This window comes from Artemia sp. Qi Xiang Cuo, chromosome 9, assembly GCF_049724085.1.
Source record: "Artemia sp. Qi Xiang Cuo chromosome 9, ASM4972408v1, whole genome shotgun sequence".
NCBI lineage: Eukaryota > Metazoa > Arthropoda > Branchiopoda > Anostraca > Artemiidae > Artemia > Artemia sp. Qi Xiang Cuo.
Genome location: NC_142802.1, coordinates 32157650 through 32174356, shown reverse-complemented (window position 1 = coordinate 32174356; position 16707 = coordinate 32157650). Strand labels below are relative to the sequence as shown.

Sequence of the window (16707 nt, the reverse complement as noted above, 5' to 3'; positions counted from 1 at the left end):
CAATTTTTTTTCCAAAATCAAAGTAACAATACCAAAGTAACAAATTCAAAGTAAAGAAAGTATCAAAGTGACAAAGTAACAATAAGCACCTTACATAACTTACATCCCTTCCCTCGTAAATCAAAGTTGCCCCGTAAATCAGTAATCAGTTTAATCAGGAATCAAAACAAATCAGTATATACTGCAAACGATTTCACTACCCGTTAATTTCGTAAGACACTCCTGAGGATCAATGTACTATTGAAATGCTTGACAAGATTTTTATAATACTAGACACTGTTCCACCATTATTTCATATTCCAAAACATATTAACCGACTTTTTTGTTAAGTATATGCATTGTCATTTAAAGACTTGAAAAAATTAGAAAAGATTCTGAGGTTCACAAAAAGAAGTTGGAGGGAGGAGGGGCAAAGATTTGGGGGGGGGGGGGGGGAATGTTAGAGGAGGAAGAAACTTGACGGGGGGGGAGGGCAAAAAGTTGGAGGGGACTAGGAAGTTATTGGGGGGGATCTAGGTAGGGGGTATAAATTCGGGGGGAGGGGCAAAAAGAGATGAAATCTACCAAACTACTTATCCTATAGAATAATCAGTACAGATACAGGGTGCAGTGCTTGGATCTATGTTAATGTAAACTGTTTTTTTTTAACCCGGATGTATCATGTCTATAGGTGCAAAAAAGGATAAGGCTGTTGCAATATTGATGTGCTTAGGGGGCGCAGTGCTTGGGCGTGCTGCTTGTATTTGTTGCATCATTAGTACTCCAATTAAGTGAGCCTTCCCGAAAATTTGTACAACACCCCTTCCATGAACCTCGTATGTTAACAATAGACAACTAGCATAACTTATAACCCTTGTCTCGGGGCTCTGGAGGGCATTCAACCCCAAAGGAACAGTTATTTTAGCTTTGGACTGTTTATAAAAAAAAATGGCAATCTCAAATTTTCTATCGGATCCAATTTGGGGAAAAGGTTGTAAAGGGAGGGTCTGGTTGCCCTCCGATCCCTTTGACTCTTAAAAACGAACAAGAGTTTTTAATTCCAATCAAACGAGCCTTCTCCATAATTTATACGAGCACCCCTTCCATAAAAACCATGCATCCCCTGGATAATAACTTGTAAACCTTGTCCCTAGGCTCTGGGGATGTGCTTCAACTACGGAGACTTTTTGTATGATCTTTAGACCATTTTGAACAAACAACTATCACAAAATGTCGATAAGAGGTATTAGTAGTATCCCCGTAGGCACTTCAAATTCATCCCTAGGAAATTAACATAGGATTTTAAATGCATCCCTATCCATTTTCCCATAGGATTCCGACAACATGCCCTGGCAAGATTCTGACGAAACCCCTGGCAAGATTCCAACAACATTCCCTGGAAGATTCCCGGGTCTCTATCTTTTTCAGTATTTTTTTATAAGATTCATCGGAGTGTGTTCGGTATAATACACAAGTAGCAATAAGTGGAGCCTCTGGCACCTGTGCAACGCGGTCCCTGTTTCTAGATGTTATGACGTAATCTTGTTTCAGTATTAAAAAAGATTTCAGCGTGTCAACATCATAGATATTGTAATGGATGCTTATACATTATTGGATATTGAAAGTGTTAGAGAAATGGAACCTAGAGTACCTAAAATAGCAGTGAAAATTACAAGGTGTTGCCAACTGACCCTAGAATGGGACAAGATGTATGCAGGATATGTTATATCATTAAGCAAGTTCAAGTCGGAAGAACAATTATGCTTTGTGGCTAAAGTACATATAGTGGATATACAGGGACTGCAAGACGGATTAAATGCATTAGTGAAATATATTGAAGAGAATAATCTATACAAAATGGTTTATTACTAGCGAGATTTATTGTTTGGTAGTGAGTGTTAAAATAGATGGATTTGAGAGCCAGAAAATCTTACGTAATCTAGTAAAACTGGAAAAGTGGTTAATTTTACAAGAGGATTTTCTAGAACTATCTCTTCAAAGAAAGCTGCCCGAGAAATGCTTATCGATATAATTGGAATTAATTCTCCATCTTTGGACCATGAAACCTTGTCGTCGTGGCCCAGCTGCTTTTACTCAATCTATGTGTATATTAATTAAGACAAGATGACATTGTGGTTTTGTTTTTATCCACTACTTACACTGCCATTTTTTAAGAAATTATGTCTAAACATGTTTTGTGACATGTCACTTCTTCTAGAAGACATTTTATTTATCGTGAGTCTGTTTCTTTTTGGAAGTGAGACAGTCAACATCGGAAAAGGTTATACACATGTCCATTTTTCTTGTAGCCTATACTTTGGGTGCTGGTCATCCTGTGAAAATTGTAATTTTGCTAATGACTATAATGAAAACTGTAGATTATAAGTGTAGTCAATCTATGTCAATTGCATGGTGGATATACTGTACAAATTCAGAACTGTAATTCTTGTCTTGAAGAGATCTGTGACCCTTATACAAGAGGTTTCATATGCTCCAATTTGTCACTATGATAAATGTGATCAATGGGAAAACGCTTACCCTGGCATTATTGCAAAAAACCCTAAACGTGATATTTTTAAGAGACTGGTATCGTCACGGCTTTAAATTATTTTGGGAAGAAAAACCTAGTCTACGTTTCAATTGAAGGAATAAAAAAGAGTCTGTTTTTTACGACATCGCTGTGAAGATACTGGCTACTATGATTATGTACCTAAAGACTTTCATATGGCTGTTACAGAAAGTGATTCATCATATGAGATTTTTTTATGTGACATTGCTTAAAATAAGCAAGTTGAAACACGTGAATTTTATAATATGAATTAGAAGGGTATTATTGACTTTACAAAGAGATTTAATAAAAATGAAGTTACAATTTATTTTAGAAAACGTGACCCCGACTTTGCATGCCAAGATGAGCATAATATAAATCCCGACGAGCTGCTGCCACTTATCGTTTCTGATGAATAGCTATACGTAGAAAAGGAAACGCTTCACTTTTAGGATACCGAAATTTATATTGTATAGGTAGGAAGGAGTATTTTCAACTAGAAAGTCCTTTAATTCAGGATCGTCACCATAAATCTTGAGGAATTGACTGTAAGTATGCCCCCTACATCGAAAAATAAAATATAATAATGCATTTAAACCACAACTTTTAGTTGATAAGACTTGTACTCGATCCCGATTTTTAATAATGGATTTTTTTTTCTTTGCTCAAGAAAATTCTTAAAGTGAGGTGTGTAAAATGTATACGGTAGGCCAAGAGGATGAAACAATTCCAATTTTTTCTTGTTTGAAAGATGCATAGCCAATGCCTCGTCTTTATGCTCAATGGACTGCTATTAACATTGGTAATGGTATTGTTAACGTGTTGAATATGCTCGAGGAGATGCGAATGTATGCAATAGGATTTATATCTGGACATGTATGGATCCAGATTAAATACGTTGATTATTTTATTCGGGCTCATGGCGCCAAGTCTAAAAGAACTCTGCCGTCAGGAGTAACTTTCCAGTACGTCTCAAATTGATTGAGTGAGATTAATACAATTCTTTCCTCCAATGGATCTGCAAAGGTACACTCTAAACGTACACTCGCCGTTCTTATAATACTCATATCTTGAGTACCGGACCAATCCAATACAATGATACCATGTATTTTCGCAAACGTTTCTTCAATTATACCACTTTTAAGTAATTGTGAATCTTGATCTAAAGATTGCACTGTCAATTCATATAGGGTCCCGTAGGATTTATCAAAGGGTGAATTTTAGAGTGGAACTCCATTCACTTTACGTACAGGCGATGAAAGTCCAAACAGTTCAAATTTATGCGGGGAATTTGACCATGATCCAATGGCACTAGTGCTTTTTACAAAGGTCAAAGCAAGTTTTGAAGGAGTTCCACCATTGATAAATGATGAATCAGTACAGGTACGCGTAACCCTAGCAAGGTGGCTTTTATTCGTGATTGTATGAGCAACGAGCAATTTGACATTATTCCCAGAGGCTCTTAATGTTTCAATTGCCAAGGCAACAGAACTCATAACTTGCTGTTTCCGTACATAAAGTATTGCTGACGTGAGAGAAACTGTTACAACGGGTGCAGTGCCAAGTACTTTTCGCAAAATAAAATTGGACCGTGCGAGTTGTAGCTTTACATCAATCTTAACATTGACAGGCAACCATTAAATATCTCATGATTTAGTTTACCGACTAAATGGTAGTGTCAGTGTCGGTTTTTAATTCATATTCAATACCCATACGTCTCAAGAGCTTATACAACATTGGAGTCATCAAAATGAATTGTATATAGCTTGCATAATTGGAAAGACTATTGCTCGGGCTCACCAATGTTCCGCTTATGTAGACACTTATTTGTCTAAACAAATTGTTTAGTACACGATTTTCATTGGATAACCCCTATGCTGCACTTGGTTCATCATTGTTAGATTTTTTTAACAATGGCATGTAAATCTATAAATGTGGAAGCCAAATCCGTGAAATGATCTTCACTGGAATAAATTTGAAAACGGACACTTTCAGACAGCGGTTTTTGCGGATAAAATTGTTCATAGTATCAATTTTTTACACTGAAATCTATATTTTCTGCGTTGAAAAAATTAAGAGATTCGGTTAGCTGAAGGATGAGATTCTTTATGTGTTAAATAAGCTATTTTGTAGTAAAATAGATCCTATTTTCGATTTCGTATTCCCTTTTTTGATCCTTTTCGTTTCCGGGATGGATCGAGACTAATGAGCGACCAGATCTTTTGCACGCTCTTAAAACTTTTTTCGCTTTGTTGTGATTTCATAGAGATAGGAATGGTTTTAAAATTCTACGTTAATTTCCTAGGAATGCATTTGAAGTGCCTACGGGGAAACTACTGGCATTTAGAGAAAAGAGGGCATGGAGGGCAAGTTGCCCTCCAGTCACTTGGACTCTTAAAAAGGGCATATAAACTTCCAATTTACAATCAAATGAGTACCCTCCAAATTTTATATGCCCCGTGACACAACTTAAAATACTTGCTCCCAGGCTTTGAAAGGGAGAGGGGTTGGGGGAGAGGAATTGTCAGAGGGGTTGTAGTAAAGAAGCTAATAAGAAAACAGATTCTTTATGCCCTGGAATGTTATATGTTGATTAAAATGACTTTTATTAAGAAAATTACATAAAATTAAATGCCAGAGTACGCACAAAACCAAAACAAAAATTTTCTTAAAAGTGTTTAATTGCATTATTTCACTTACAAACTCACAAGAGCGTGGGAAGGGGTAGACCTGGTGTTTCTCCACCCCAGCTACGTCTGAATTTGTAAAATTATGTAATAGTCAAAACTTTAGGCTTTTCTTTCATTTAATGAATTCGTTATGACTTTTTTCTTGAACAATCCTTGTTTGCCAATAAGTGTTGTTCGCCTTGAAAAAATAAAAATTATATAAATTGATATTTCAATTGAGAAAAAAAATTGAACACCCAGTACAAGGATCAAACGACTTAAACAGCTGCAATACATATTTTCCGAAAAAATTAGTTTAGTTGAAATGTAATATATCTTGTATTTTAAATTAACAAGTTTTTATATTGATTTTAGTATTTGAATGAAAAAGATAAAAATTTTGAAGATTTTTGTTACAAATTTTTTTGGTTGAGTTGAATAATTTGGTTATACATACTTCTCAACAAATCTCTAGTAGACCAATTATATTAATACGTTTTTTTTTCAATTTTATCAATATACATAATTATATATATATATATATATATATATATATATATATATATATATATATATATATATATATATATATATATATATATATATAATATATATATATATATATATATATATATATATATATATATATATATATATATATATATATATATATATATATATATATATATATATATATATATATATATATATATATATATATATATATATATATATATATATATATATATATATATATATATATATATATATATATATATATATATATATATATATATATATATATATATATATATATATATATATATATATATATATATATATATATATATATATATATATATATATATATATATATATATATATATATATATATATATTTATGTATATATATATATATATATATATATATATATATATATATATATATATATATATATATATATATATATATATATTGCTTGTAAATTTACAACAACTTACATTTATTGATGACGACTTTGCTAGATTTGTATATTTCGATTTGGTTAATGGTTCAGTTATACTGTTTGGTCCTAGGTAATTGGATAGATAAGTAAGGTTAAAACCTCGTTCAAGTGCACATTTATCTCAATTACTGGATTAGGATGACAGTCTCTTCTCTCTCCTCTTTTTTCTTGCCAAGTAATTACCCTAAACATTATATGTATATATATATATATATATATATATATATATATATATATATATATATATATATATATATATATATATATATATATATATATATATATATATATATATATATATATATATATATATATATATATATATATATATATATATATATATATATATATATATATATATATGTATATATATATATATATATATATATATATATATATATATATATATATATATATATATATATATATATATATATATATATATATATATATATATATATGTAAATTATCTCATCTGTACAGGTGTAACTACAATGTTGAATTTTTTCACAACATCAAATGGATTTCGTTCCACCTTGCCAGTTGTTTCGAATTTGACAGCAATGAACGTATGGGATGGCGTATGCATGTGTTTCATATATGCATCACTTCTTGAGTTTATTGCAGTTAATTATGTTGGGAGAAAAAGGCCGAAAGAAAACTCCGTTTATCGCCCTGGAGAAAATACTCTAATCCAGGTAAGAAATATTTCTCTTTCCATTCCACCAAGTTTTGATTTGTTCAGTGTAAGGGCTCTACACTTCGAACTTAAAAAACATTGAATAAATCACAAAAGTGCAGACTTGTTAATTCCTTTCAAACTTTTCAATAAGGGATCGTTCATTACAAGGCACCGTTGTCCCCTGTGATATATACGATTCTTAACAAAGTTGTTTACCCTGGTACAATTTTGGAGCGGCTACCTTCATACATAGAGAGCTCATGGCTGGCTATCTTAGACCGTATTGATTAGGATGCGTAAGAAATCGTGGGCGTGCGAGGAAAAGCTTGAAGTTGCCTGCAATTCAATTTGACTGAACGAAAGGGCACTAGCCTTGCGACTTCAATCGAATGAGCCCTTTTAGAAGTTTCTAAGAACATTTTCTATAAGAACCTTATATGCCCCCAAGGCATAACTTAAAACTCTTGTCCTGAGGGCTGTGGGGGGTGTCATCCTCAAAGACTTAATTTCCAGAACTTTCAACTACGTTGAAAAAATGGCTGTAAAAATTTTAATTGGATGTGTTTGGTGAAATGGTGGGCGTGAGAGAGGGGGGGGGGTTAGTTGCCCTCCAATCACTTTCAACTATTAAAAAGGGCACTAGCCCTTTCAATTTACAATCGAATGAGCCCTTTTTGAAGTGTTTACGACAACGCTTATTGTAAAAACCTTATATGCCCCCAGGGCATAGCTTGCAACCCTGGCCTGGAGGGGGACGGGGGGGGGAGGTACTAAGCATACGACTACCACAAATCAGTATCAATAATTTAATGAAACCCAAAAAAAACTAAAATTGAAATAAATAACAGAGTCAAACTCAAAACTAGCAGAAAGTAATATTAGTAGGGTTCAAAACCCCTATGCTTTCTTAAAGCCAAAATATAATTTGTACTTTTCTAAAAAAATTCAAATGAATTTACTGAAAAAAATGTCCATTATCAGTTTAATATACATATGCTGATATTCATCCCTTAAAATTTTAATTAATTTTCGATTTCTTAAAGTTATAAAAATGAAAACCTTAAAAAGAATTATTTTCTCTAAAGTACAAATTATATTCAAATTGAAATTGTAAAGTTTGTGGAATCATCGTTTGTGGAATATTAATTTGCAAAACTTTTTCAACATAATAAGTTTGTAAAAAAAAGTAAAGAACTCCATTAAACCAAAAATGAACAAAATAAAATCATATAATCTACTAAGCATACAACTTCCACAAATCAGTATCAATAAATAAATGAAACCCAAAACGAACATAAATTAAGATAAACTACAGATTCAGACTTAAATCAACAAGAAATTAATATGAGTAGGGTTCTAAACCCCTATGCTTTCTAAAAGCCAGAATATAATTTGTACTCTACTGAAAAAAAATTCAATGAATTTACTGAAAAAAATGTGCATTGGCAGTTTAATATACATATGCTGATTTTTATTCCTTAAAATCATGTTAATTAATTTTTTATTTCTTAAAGTTATAAAAATGAAAAAATTTAAAAGAACTTTTCAGTAAAGTACAAATTATATTCTAGCTTTTAGAAAGTATAGGGTTTCAAAACCCCACTCATATTAATTTCAGCTTGTATTGAGTTTGCATTTTCAAAATATATTCATTAAGTATGTATTTTTTCTTTTACACATTACGCAGTTCAAAAGCTAATTTCGATAATCACAATTTCGTCTTTCTTTTTTTTTAGTTCCACATTATCTGTTATTTTCTATATATTTACTACATTTAATTTCGTATATAGGTATTTATTTTTTTGGCTGTTTAAAGTAAAATAATGCAGTTTTTACTTTACAAAGTGTTTGAGTTCCGACAAATTGTCATTGTTCTTGAATCCTATTCATTCAGTGGCAGCCTTAATTAAAGTCAACGTTGAAAGTAGAATGTGTCGTCTGGATACATGAGTGGCCAAAGGATCATTCTCCCCAAAGGGCATATTTTAGGGAGCAATACACTCTAAAATAGCTCATATATGGGTCAACTGGTTGAGCTAACTGTGTGAAGGTCATCACCTACAGGTTTCACTTGATATTCTGGATTTTTTTCGGTAGGAGGAAGTCCCCTGGCAACTTTCCTATAGCAACAAGAGGCAATACACTCTTACTTGTTATACCATAGCTAACGGGTTGCTAAGGCAAACATCCAAGGCCGCAAACCTGTAAATTAGCAATATTTATGCGACTGGTTGAATTAACTCTTTGAAGATGAAACACTGGATATTTATGTGATTAATTAAAAAAAAAAATTTCCACAAAATAAATTATCCAAAAAAAGTAAAGAACTCCATTAAACCAAAAAATGAACAAAAACAGAATCAAATTATGTACCAAGCATACAACTACCACAAATCAGTATCAATAAAAAAACATAATCCGAAACAAATCGAAATTCAAATAAGTCAAACTCAAAACAAGCAGATATTAATATGAATAGGGTTCTAAACCCCATGCATTCTAAAAGCTATAGTATAATTTGTATTTTACTGAAAAAAAATTCAAATGAATTTAGTGAAAAAATGTGTATGGTCAGTTTAATGAACAAAATAGAATCAAGTAATCTACCAAGCATATGACTATCACAAATCAGTATCAGTAAAAAAATGAAACCCAAAACAAACAGAAATTAAAATATGTCAAACTCAAAACGAGCGGAAATTAATCTGAGTAGGGTTCTAAACCCTATGCTTTCTAAAAGCTAGCATATAATTTTGTACTTTATTCAAAAATTTTTTTAATGTATTCATTTTTATAACCTTAAGAAATCAAAATTAATTAAGATTCTATGGAATAAATATCAGCATATGTACATTAAACTGACAATGTATATTTTTTTCTGTAAATTCATTTGAATTTTTTCAATTCTTTACTGAAAACCTTTGACACTAAGAGGTCAAAATCCTATTCTATGGCCAAAAAAATTTATTCATAATTAATTATATTTCTAAAAATAACCTTGAAAGCAGTGGCGTTGTTTCAGGCGGGAAATAATTTGGAGAAAAAAATGATTCTATATCCCATGCTCTTGACTTTTCGGATGACAGGGGCAGATCCAGGATTTTTTATGGGGGGGCGCAAAATAGGTTGATCCTATAAAAACAATTTAGGGGGCGCAAAATATGTTGATCCGATAAACTTGTGTTAAAAGCAAGTTTAATTAACGCAAACGTGGGTTATTTAAGTAAATTACACTACTTTAGACTACGCTAGGGGGGCGCGTGGCCCCCTGCCCCCCCATGGATCCACCACTGTCGGATGGAGATCCGTCTTGCCCCCCACAATAAAGTGTTGTAGCTACATCCCTGCTTGAGAGCTCCGATTCAACCTTGTAATTCCCAGTAATTTTACTGGGAACTCCCAGTAATTTTCGTCTAAATTACTACGGTGCAAAAAAAAAAAAAAGATAACTAGTTCATTAGATTCGGCGCGTTTTTCTTCTATAAAAGTTTAGACATCAATAGTTTGGTGAATCCAAAGACAATCTATCCTTCACAAATACTTTAATTGCATAGGCTATTTTCTATGGGTTTAGGTGTTTTCTCTTGGAAAATTCTCCAATTTCATTAAGAATACTTCCTGAATAATATTACTCCCCTCTCCCAAATCTTTTTTTTAAAATTCAATTTTGAATTTTTTTTTTTCAATTGATGCCAAGGCTTAACCAAGATATAATGTAACCAAGACTTAATCTGAATGGGGTTCTAAACCCTATGCTTTCTAAAAGACAGAATATAATTTGTACTTTACTGAAAAAAATTTAAATGAATTTACTGAAAATAATGTGCACTGTCACTTAATATACATATGCTGATTTTTATTCCTTGAAATCTTAATTAATTTTTGATTTCTTAAAGTTGTAACAGTGAAAACATTAAAAAGAATTTTTTTAAAAGAATTGCTATATAAAAATTAAAAAGATAAAGAATAATTTTTTGCCATAGAATAAGATTTTGAGCTTTTAGTTTTAAACATTTTCAGTAAAGAGCTGAAAAAAATTCAAATGAATTTACTGAAAAATGTATTCATAATTAAATCTATTTCTAAAAAATACCCTTCAAAGCAGTGGTGTTGTTTCAGGCGGGCAATCATTTGGAGAAAAAAAGATTTTATAGCCCATGCTCTTGACTTTTTGGATTGACGAATGAAAGATCTTAAGCCGAACTGGCCAGTCATGACAAAAACCAACAAAGAGAAAAATCTCAATGAAAAAAACAACAAACGAGACTTCGGCCAGTTGAGAGAAAAGAAAAGACAAATGCAAAAAAACGCAGATATTTCGCCAGTATCACAAACAAGGTGTATTCAGCACGAAAGACAGAAGAAGAACAAGATAAAAAAAACAAGTTAAAACTAAAAAACCAATAAAACCACCACCAAAAAAAAAAATATACAATTGGCGCAAACTGATCCACGTAGGGAAAAGATGCTAATATGGAGTTACTTCAGTGAGAACACCAGAGCGACTGCAGAAAAAAAAATGGAAACTACTTTAACTATTCTGTTGCGAAATAATCCTTTTATTGGCTATCATTGAAGCAATTCGATTTGGTCTAGCAGGTAAAACAGTCCCCTGGTGATTATTTATAATCTTAATTCCCTTATTGACTGTTGATTCATTCTTTAGATGATTTTCATAAATTGGGTCAATATTTAAACTACCTCTGTCCCTATTTATTAACAGGTTCGCAAACATATGTTTTTTATTTTGAATAGCTTCTTTTACCCACTGTATATAGTCTTTACCATTTGAAATATCTAAGGCCCTATAAGATTTTATAAAGTTATCAGGTTGAAACAAGTATGTTCAATTGAAGTTAAAACAAAAGTATCCATAGGTCCTCGAAATTGTAGGGTTTTTTCTTTTTGGTTTTGATGTTAAATTAGCCTTTCGACAAATTATTGGCGAGTCCTACCAATATGGAACTATCTGGAAATCAACCCTTCTATCTGGAAATCAACCCTTCGAATTTCCAATCGAATGAGCCTGTTTTGAAGTTTCTACGACAATGCCTTCAATTCAAAGCTTATATACCCCCAGGGCATAACTTAACACTTTCGCCCTGAGGGTCGTGGGGGAGTGTCCTCCTCAATAACACATTTTCTATCTAGAAATCAACTACGCTGAACAAAAAGACTATCTCGAAATTTTTATTGGATGTGATTGGGGGAATGAGGGGCGTGGAGGGGGGGGGCTAGTTGCCCTCAAATTACTTTCGACCATAAAAAAGGGCCCTAGAACTCCCGACTTCTAATCGAATGAGCCCCTTTTGAAGTCTCTACGAATACCGCTTCGATATCAAGTGCCATGCTGTAAAGTAAAAAAATAATATATGGTACATTGTGCCAACATTGTTCTTATGTGCCCTCAGGGCATAGCTTAAAACCCTTGCCCTGAGGGTTGTGGGGAAGTGTCCTCCTCAAAACATATTTTCTATGCCGAAATCAAATACGCTGAAGAAAATGGCTATTTCAAAATTTTTATTGGTTGTATTTGGGGGAATGATAGGCGTGTGGGGGGGGGGGCTAGTTGCCCCCCAATCACTTTTGACTATTTAAAAAGGCACTAGTCCTTTGAATTTCCAATCGAATGAGCTTTTTTGATGTTTTTACGACAACGCCTTCTTTAAAAACCTTATATGACCTCAGGGCATAGCTTAAAACCCTTGCCCTGAGGGCTGTGGGGGAGTGTTCTCCTCAAACATATATTTTATATCGGGTAATCAACTAGGTTGAACAAAATAGCTATCTCAAAATTTTGATTGGATGTGTTTGGGGAAATGATGGGCGAGGTGGGACTAGTTGCCCTCCAATCACTTTTGACTATTTAAAAAGGCACTAGTCCTTTGAATTTCCAATCGAATGAGCTTTTTTGAAGTTTTTACGACAACGCCTTATTTAAAAACCTTATATGACCTCAGGGCATAGCTTAAAACCCTTGCCCTGAGGGCTGTGGGGGAGTGTCCTCCTAAAACAAATATTTTCTATCTGGTAATCAACTAGGTTGAACAAAATAGCTATCTCAAAATTTTGATTGGATGTGTTTGGGGAAATAATGGGCGAGGGGGGACTAGTTGCCCTCCAATCGCTTTCGACTAATAAAAAGGGCACCAGCCCTTTGACTTTCAAATCGAATGATCCTTTTTTGAAGTTTCTACAACAACGCCTTCTATAAAAACCTTTTGTGCCCCCAGGGCATAACTTAAAACCCTTGCCCTGTGGGTTGTGGGGGAGTTTCCTCCTCAAAAACATATTTTCTATCTGGAAATCAAATACTCTGAACAAAATGGCTATCCCAACATTTTGATTGGATGTGTTTTGGGGAATGATGGGTGTGGGGGGGCTTGTTGCCCCCCCCCCCAATCACTTTCGATTATTAAAAAGGGTACTACACCTTCGAATTTCCAATCGAATGAGCCTATTTTGAAGTTTCTACGACAATTCCTTCTATAAAAAACCTTATATGCCCCCCGGGCATAACTTAAAACCCTTGCCCTGAGGGTTGTGGGGGAATGTCCTCCTCAAAAACATATTTCTATATGGAAATCAACTACGCTGAATAAAAAGGCTATCTTAAAATTTTGATTGGATGTGTTCTGGGGAATGATGGGCGTGGGGGGTGGGTAGTTGCCCTCCAATCACTTTCGACTATTAAAAAGGGCACTAGAACTCTCAATTTCCAATTGAATGAGACCATTTTGAAGTTTCTATGACGACCACTTCCATATGAAGTGCCCAGCTCTAAAGGGAAAAATAATAAATAGTACGTTGTGCCAACATCGTTCTTATATGCCCTCAGGGCATAACTTTAAACCCTTGCCCCGACAATTGTGGGGGAGTGTCCTCCTCAAAAACATATTTTCTATCTGGAAATCAACTACTCTGAACAAAATGGCTATCTAAAAATTTCGAATGGATGTGTTTGGGCAAATGATGGACGTGGGGGGGGGGGGGGTTAATTACCCTCCAATCAATTTCGACTATTAAAAAGGGTACTAGCCCTTCAAATTTCCAGGCGAATGAGCCTGTTTTGAAGTTTCTACGACAACGCCTTCTATAAAAACCTTATATGCCCCCAGGGCATAACTTAAAACCCTCGCCCTGAGGGTTGTAGGGGAGTATCCTCCTCAAAAACACATTTTCTATCTAGAAATCAACTACGCTGAACAAAATGACTGTCTCGAAATTTTTATTGGATGTGTTTGGGGGAATGATGGGTTTGGGGGGCTAGTTGCCCTCCAATCACTTTCGACTATAAAAAAGGGCCCTGAAACTCCCAATTTCCAATCGAATGAGCCCCTTTTGAAGTCTCTACGACAACCCCTTTGATATCAATTGCCCTGCTGTAAAGTAAAAAAATAATTGTGCCAACATTGTTCTTTTGTGCCCTCAGGGCATAGCTTAAAACCCTTGCCCCGAGGATTGTGGGGGAGTGTCCTCCTCAAAAAGATATTTTCTATCTGGAAGTCAACTACGCTGAACAAAATGGGTATCTCAAAATTTTGATTGGAATGTTTGGGGGAATGATGGGCATGGGGGGCTAGTTGCCCTCCAATCACTTTAAACTATATAAAATGGCACTAGCCACCCCAATTTCAAATCGAATGAGCTCTTTTAGAAGTTTCTACGACAAGTCCTTCGATACGAAGTGCCTGTCGAAGATAGAAGAAAAAAACACATTGTGGCCACATCGTTCTATACTTAGGCAGTGCCAGCAAGCTGCCTATGATAGATTGTTCAACCGTCTTCAATTATTTTTTGCAAACCTATCATGAACGATTGCACGTCTGTCATCACTCCCTTTTTAACGCAGATGACGCAATAAAACCATTTGATTCACCATTCTGATTTTCTTGGAATTAGAAGGACCTAATAGGAAAAACTAACTCCTGACTCTCCATTGCCGGTGACTAGCCCCTCTCCATCCAAACTGACCCCCTATAAACTCAACTCATCCCGAATCTCCCTCCCCCTCTAATATTATCATTCCCCTTCTACCTCCCCACCCCCTTTTTTTGAACTTAGAAATTTTTCAACCTTTTTTTCGTTTCTTTAAAATACATCGTGTAGCCTATACACGTAATAATAAATTTTGATATGAATTTCCTAGAAGGTATGAAATATAAATGGTATGTATATGTCAAACAGGGTTTTTTCTAGTAGAAAGGCAACTTTCATAAAATCACTTTCTCTTCAGAAATCCCCTCCCCCAACGTAGCAAACTAATCACCTGAAATCAGAGGTATCAGAGAACAAGCACCAACAAAAGGCTAAGAAGCCTAGCTCAGAAAGCCCCAAAATAGAAAACTTAATACCCCAAAACCTAAGTTATAGACAAATCAAACCACGAAATACCGCCATCCGCACCTTATATGATTATACTTCAGACATCAACCACAATTGAAAGCCTATTAAATCTAGCTCAGAAAATCCTGCAATAGTAAACTAAAAAATCCTAAGTCATAAGTTTTAGACATAAACAAATACCAAAGACTGTGAAACCTAGCACAGAAAGGCCCGAAGTAGCAAACTAAACATCCCAAAGTAGCAAACTAAGTTTCAGACGACACACACATATGAAATGCTAGGAAATCTAGCACAGAAAGGCTGGAAACAGCGAACTAAAATATCCCAACAAAAAACACAGACATCACAAAAAAACTAGACATCCCATGTCATAAGTTTCAAACATTGCCCATCAATTAAACCTAAGAAATCTATCTCGGAAAACCCCAAATAGAAAGATAAAACATCCTAAATCATAAATTTCAGACAACACATATACGAAAGGCTAAGAAACCTAGCTCAGAAAAGCACAAATTAGCAAGGTAAAGAGTCAAACCACAGAAAACAAAACTATACATCCCAATTAATAAGTTTCAGAGAGCACACACCTATAAAAGGCTTAGAAATATAGTTCAGAAAAGTCCCAAATTATCAAAATCAACATCCAAAACCAAATGTATGAGACAGCACACAGCTCTGAGGGGCTAAGATTCCTAGCAGATAAATCTCAAAGTAGCAAACTAAACATCCAAAATCAAAAGTTTCAGACAGCACACATACAAAAGTCTAAGAAATCTAGCTCAGAAAAGTCAAAGTTAGAAAGGTAAAGATCCCAGACATTAATTTCAGACAATTCGAACCGCGAAAAGTCAAACTAAATATCCCAAACCTAAAGATTCGAACAGCACACATCTACAAAAGGCTAAGCAATCTAGCAGAGAAAAGCCCAAAAAATCAAACTAAGTGGCCGGAACCTCAAGTATCAGACAATACACACCTACGAAAGGCTAAGAAACTTACCACAGAAAGCCCCAAAAAGCGAACTAAACATCCCAAATCATAAGCTTCAGACAACAAACACACGAAGGCCTAAGATTCCTAGCTCAGAAAAGTCTAAATTAGCAAGCTAAAATTCCCAAATCATATGTTCAAACAAGTCAAACCACAAAGAAAAACAAAAAAGACATCCCAAAACAAAAATTTCAAACAACGCATAGCAACATAAGGCTAAGTAGTCTAACTGTGTAAAGCTCTAACATCAAACCAAAAAAAAAAACAGATCATAATTTTCAGACAACATGCAACAGCGAAAGGCTAAGAAACCTAGCACAGAAAGCCCAGAAATAACAAACTAAACAACCGAAATCATAGTTTTCAGACAATATACAAATATGAAAGGCTAATAAATCTAGCACCGAAACCCCTGAAATAGCAAACTAAACATGCCAAATAATAAATTTCAGACACTGCGTATACGAAGCCCTAAGAAACCTAGCT

General features: G+C 34.1%; 1 protein-coding gene across 1 annotated transcript in view; it reads left to right on the top strand.

Annotated features, from left to right (window-relative positions):
- LOC148948579 (glycine receptor subunit alpha-4-like) overlaps nucleotides 1-16707 on the top strand; it is a 231573-nt gene that overhangs the window by 158452 nt on the left and 56414 nt on the right. Inside the window, exon 6 of the mRNA XM_089094970.1 lies at nucleotides 6687-6901. Coding sequence (XP_088951096.1) covers nucleotides 6687-6901 — 215 coding nt within the window. The remainder of the gene's footprint in view (nucleotides 1-6686; nucleotides 6902-16707) is intronic.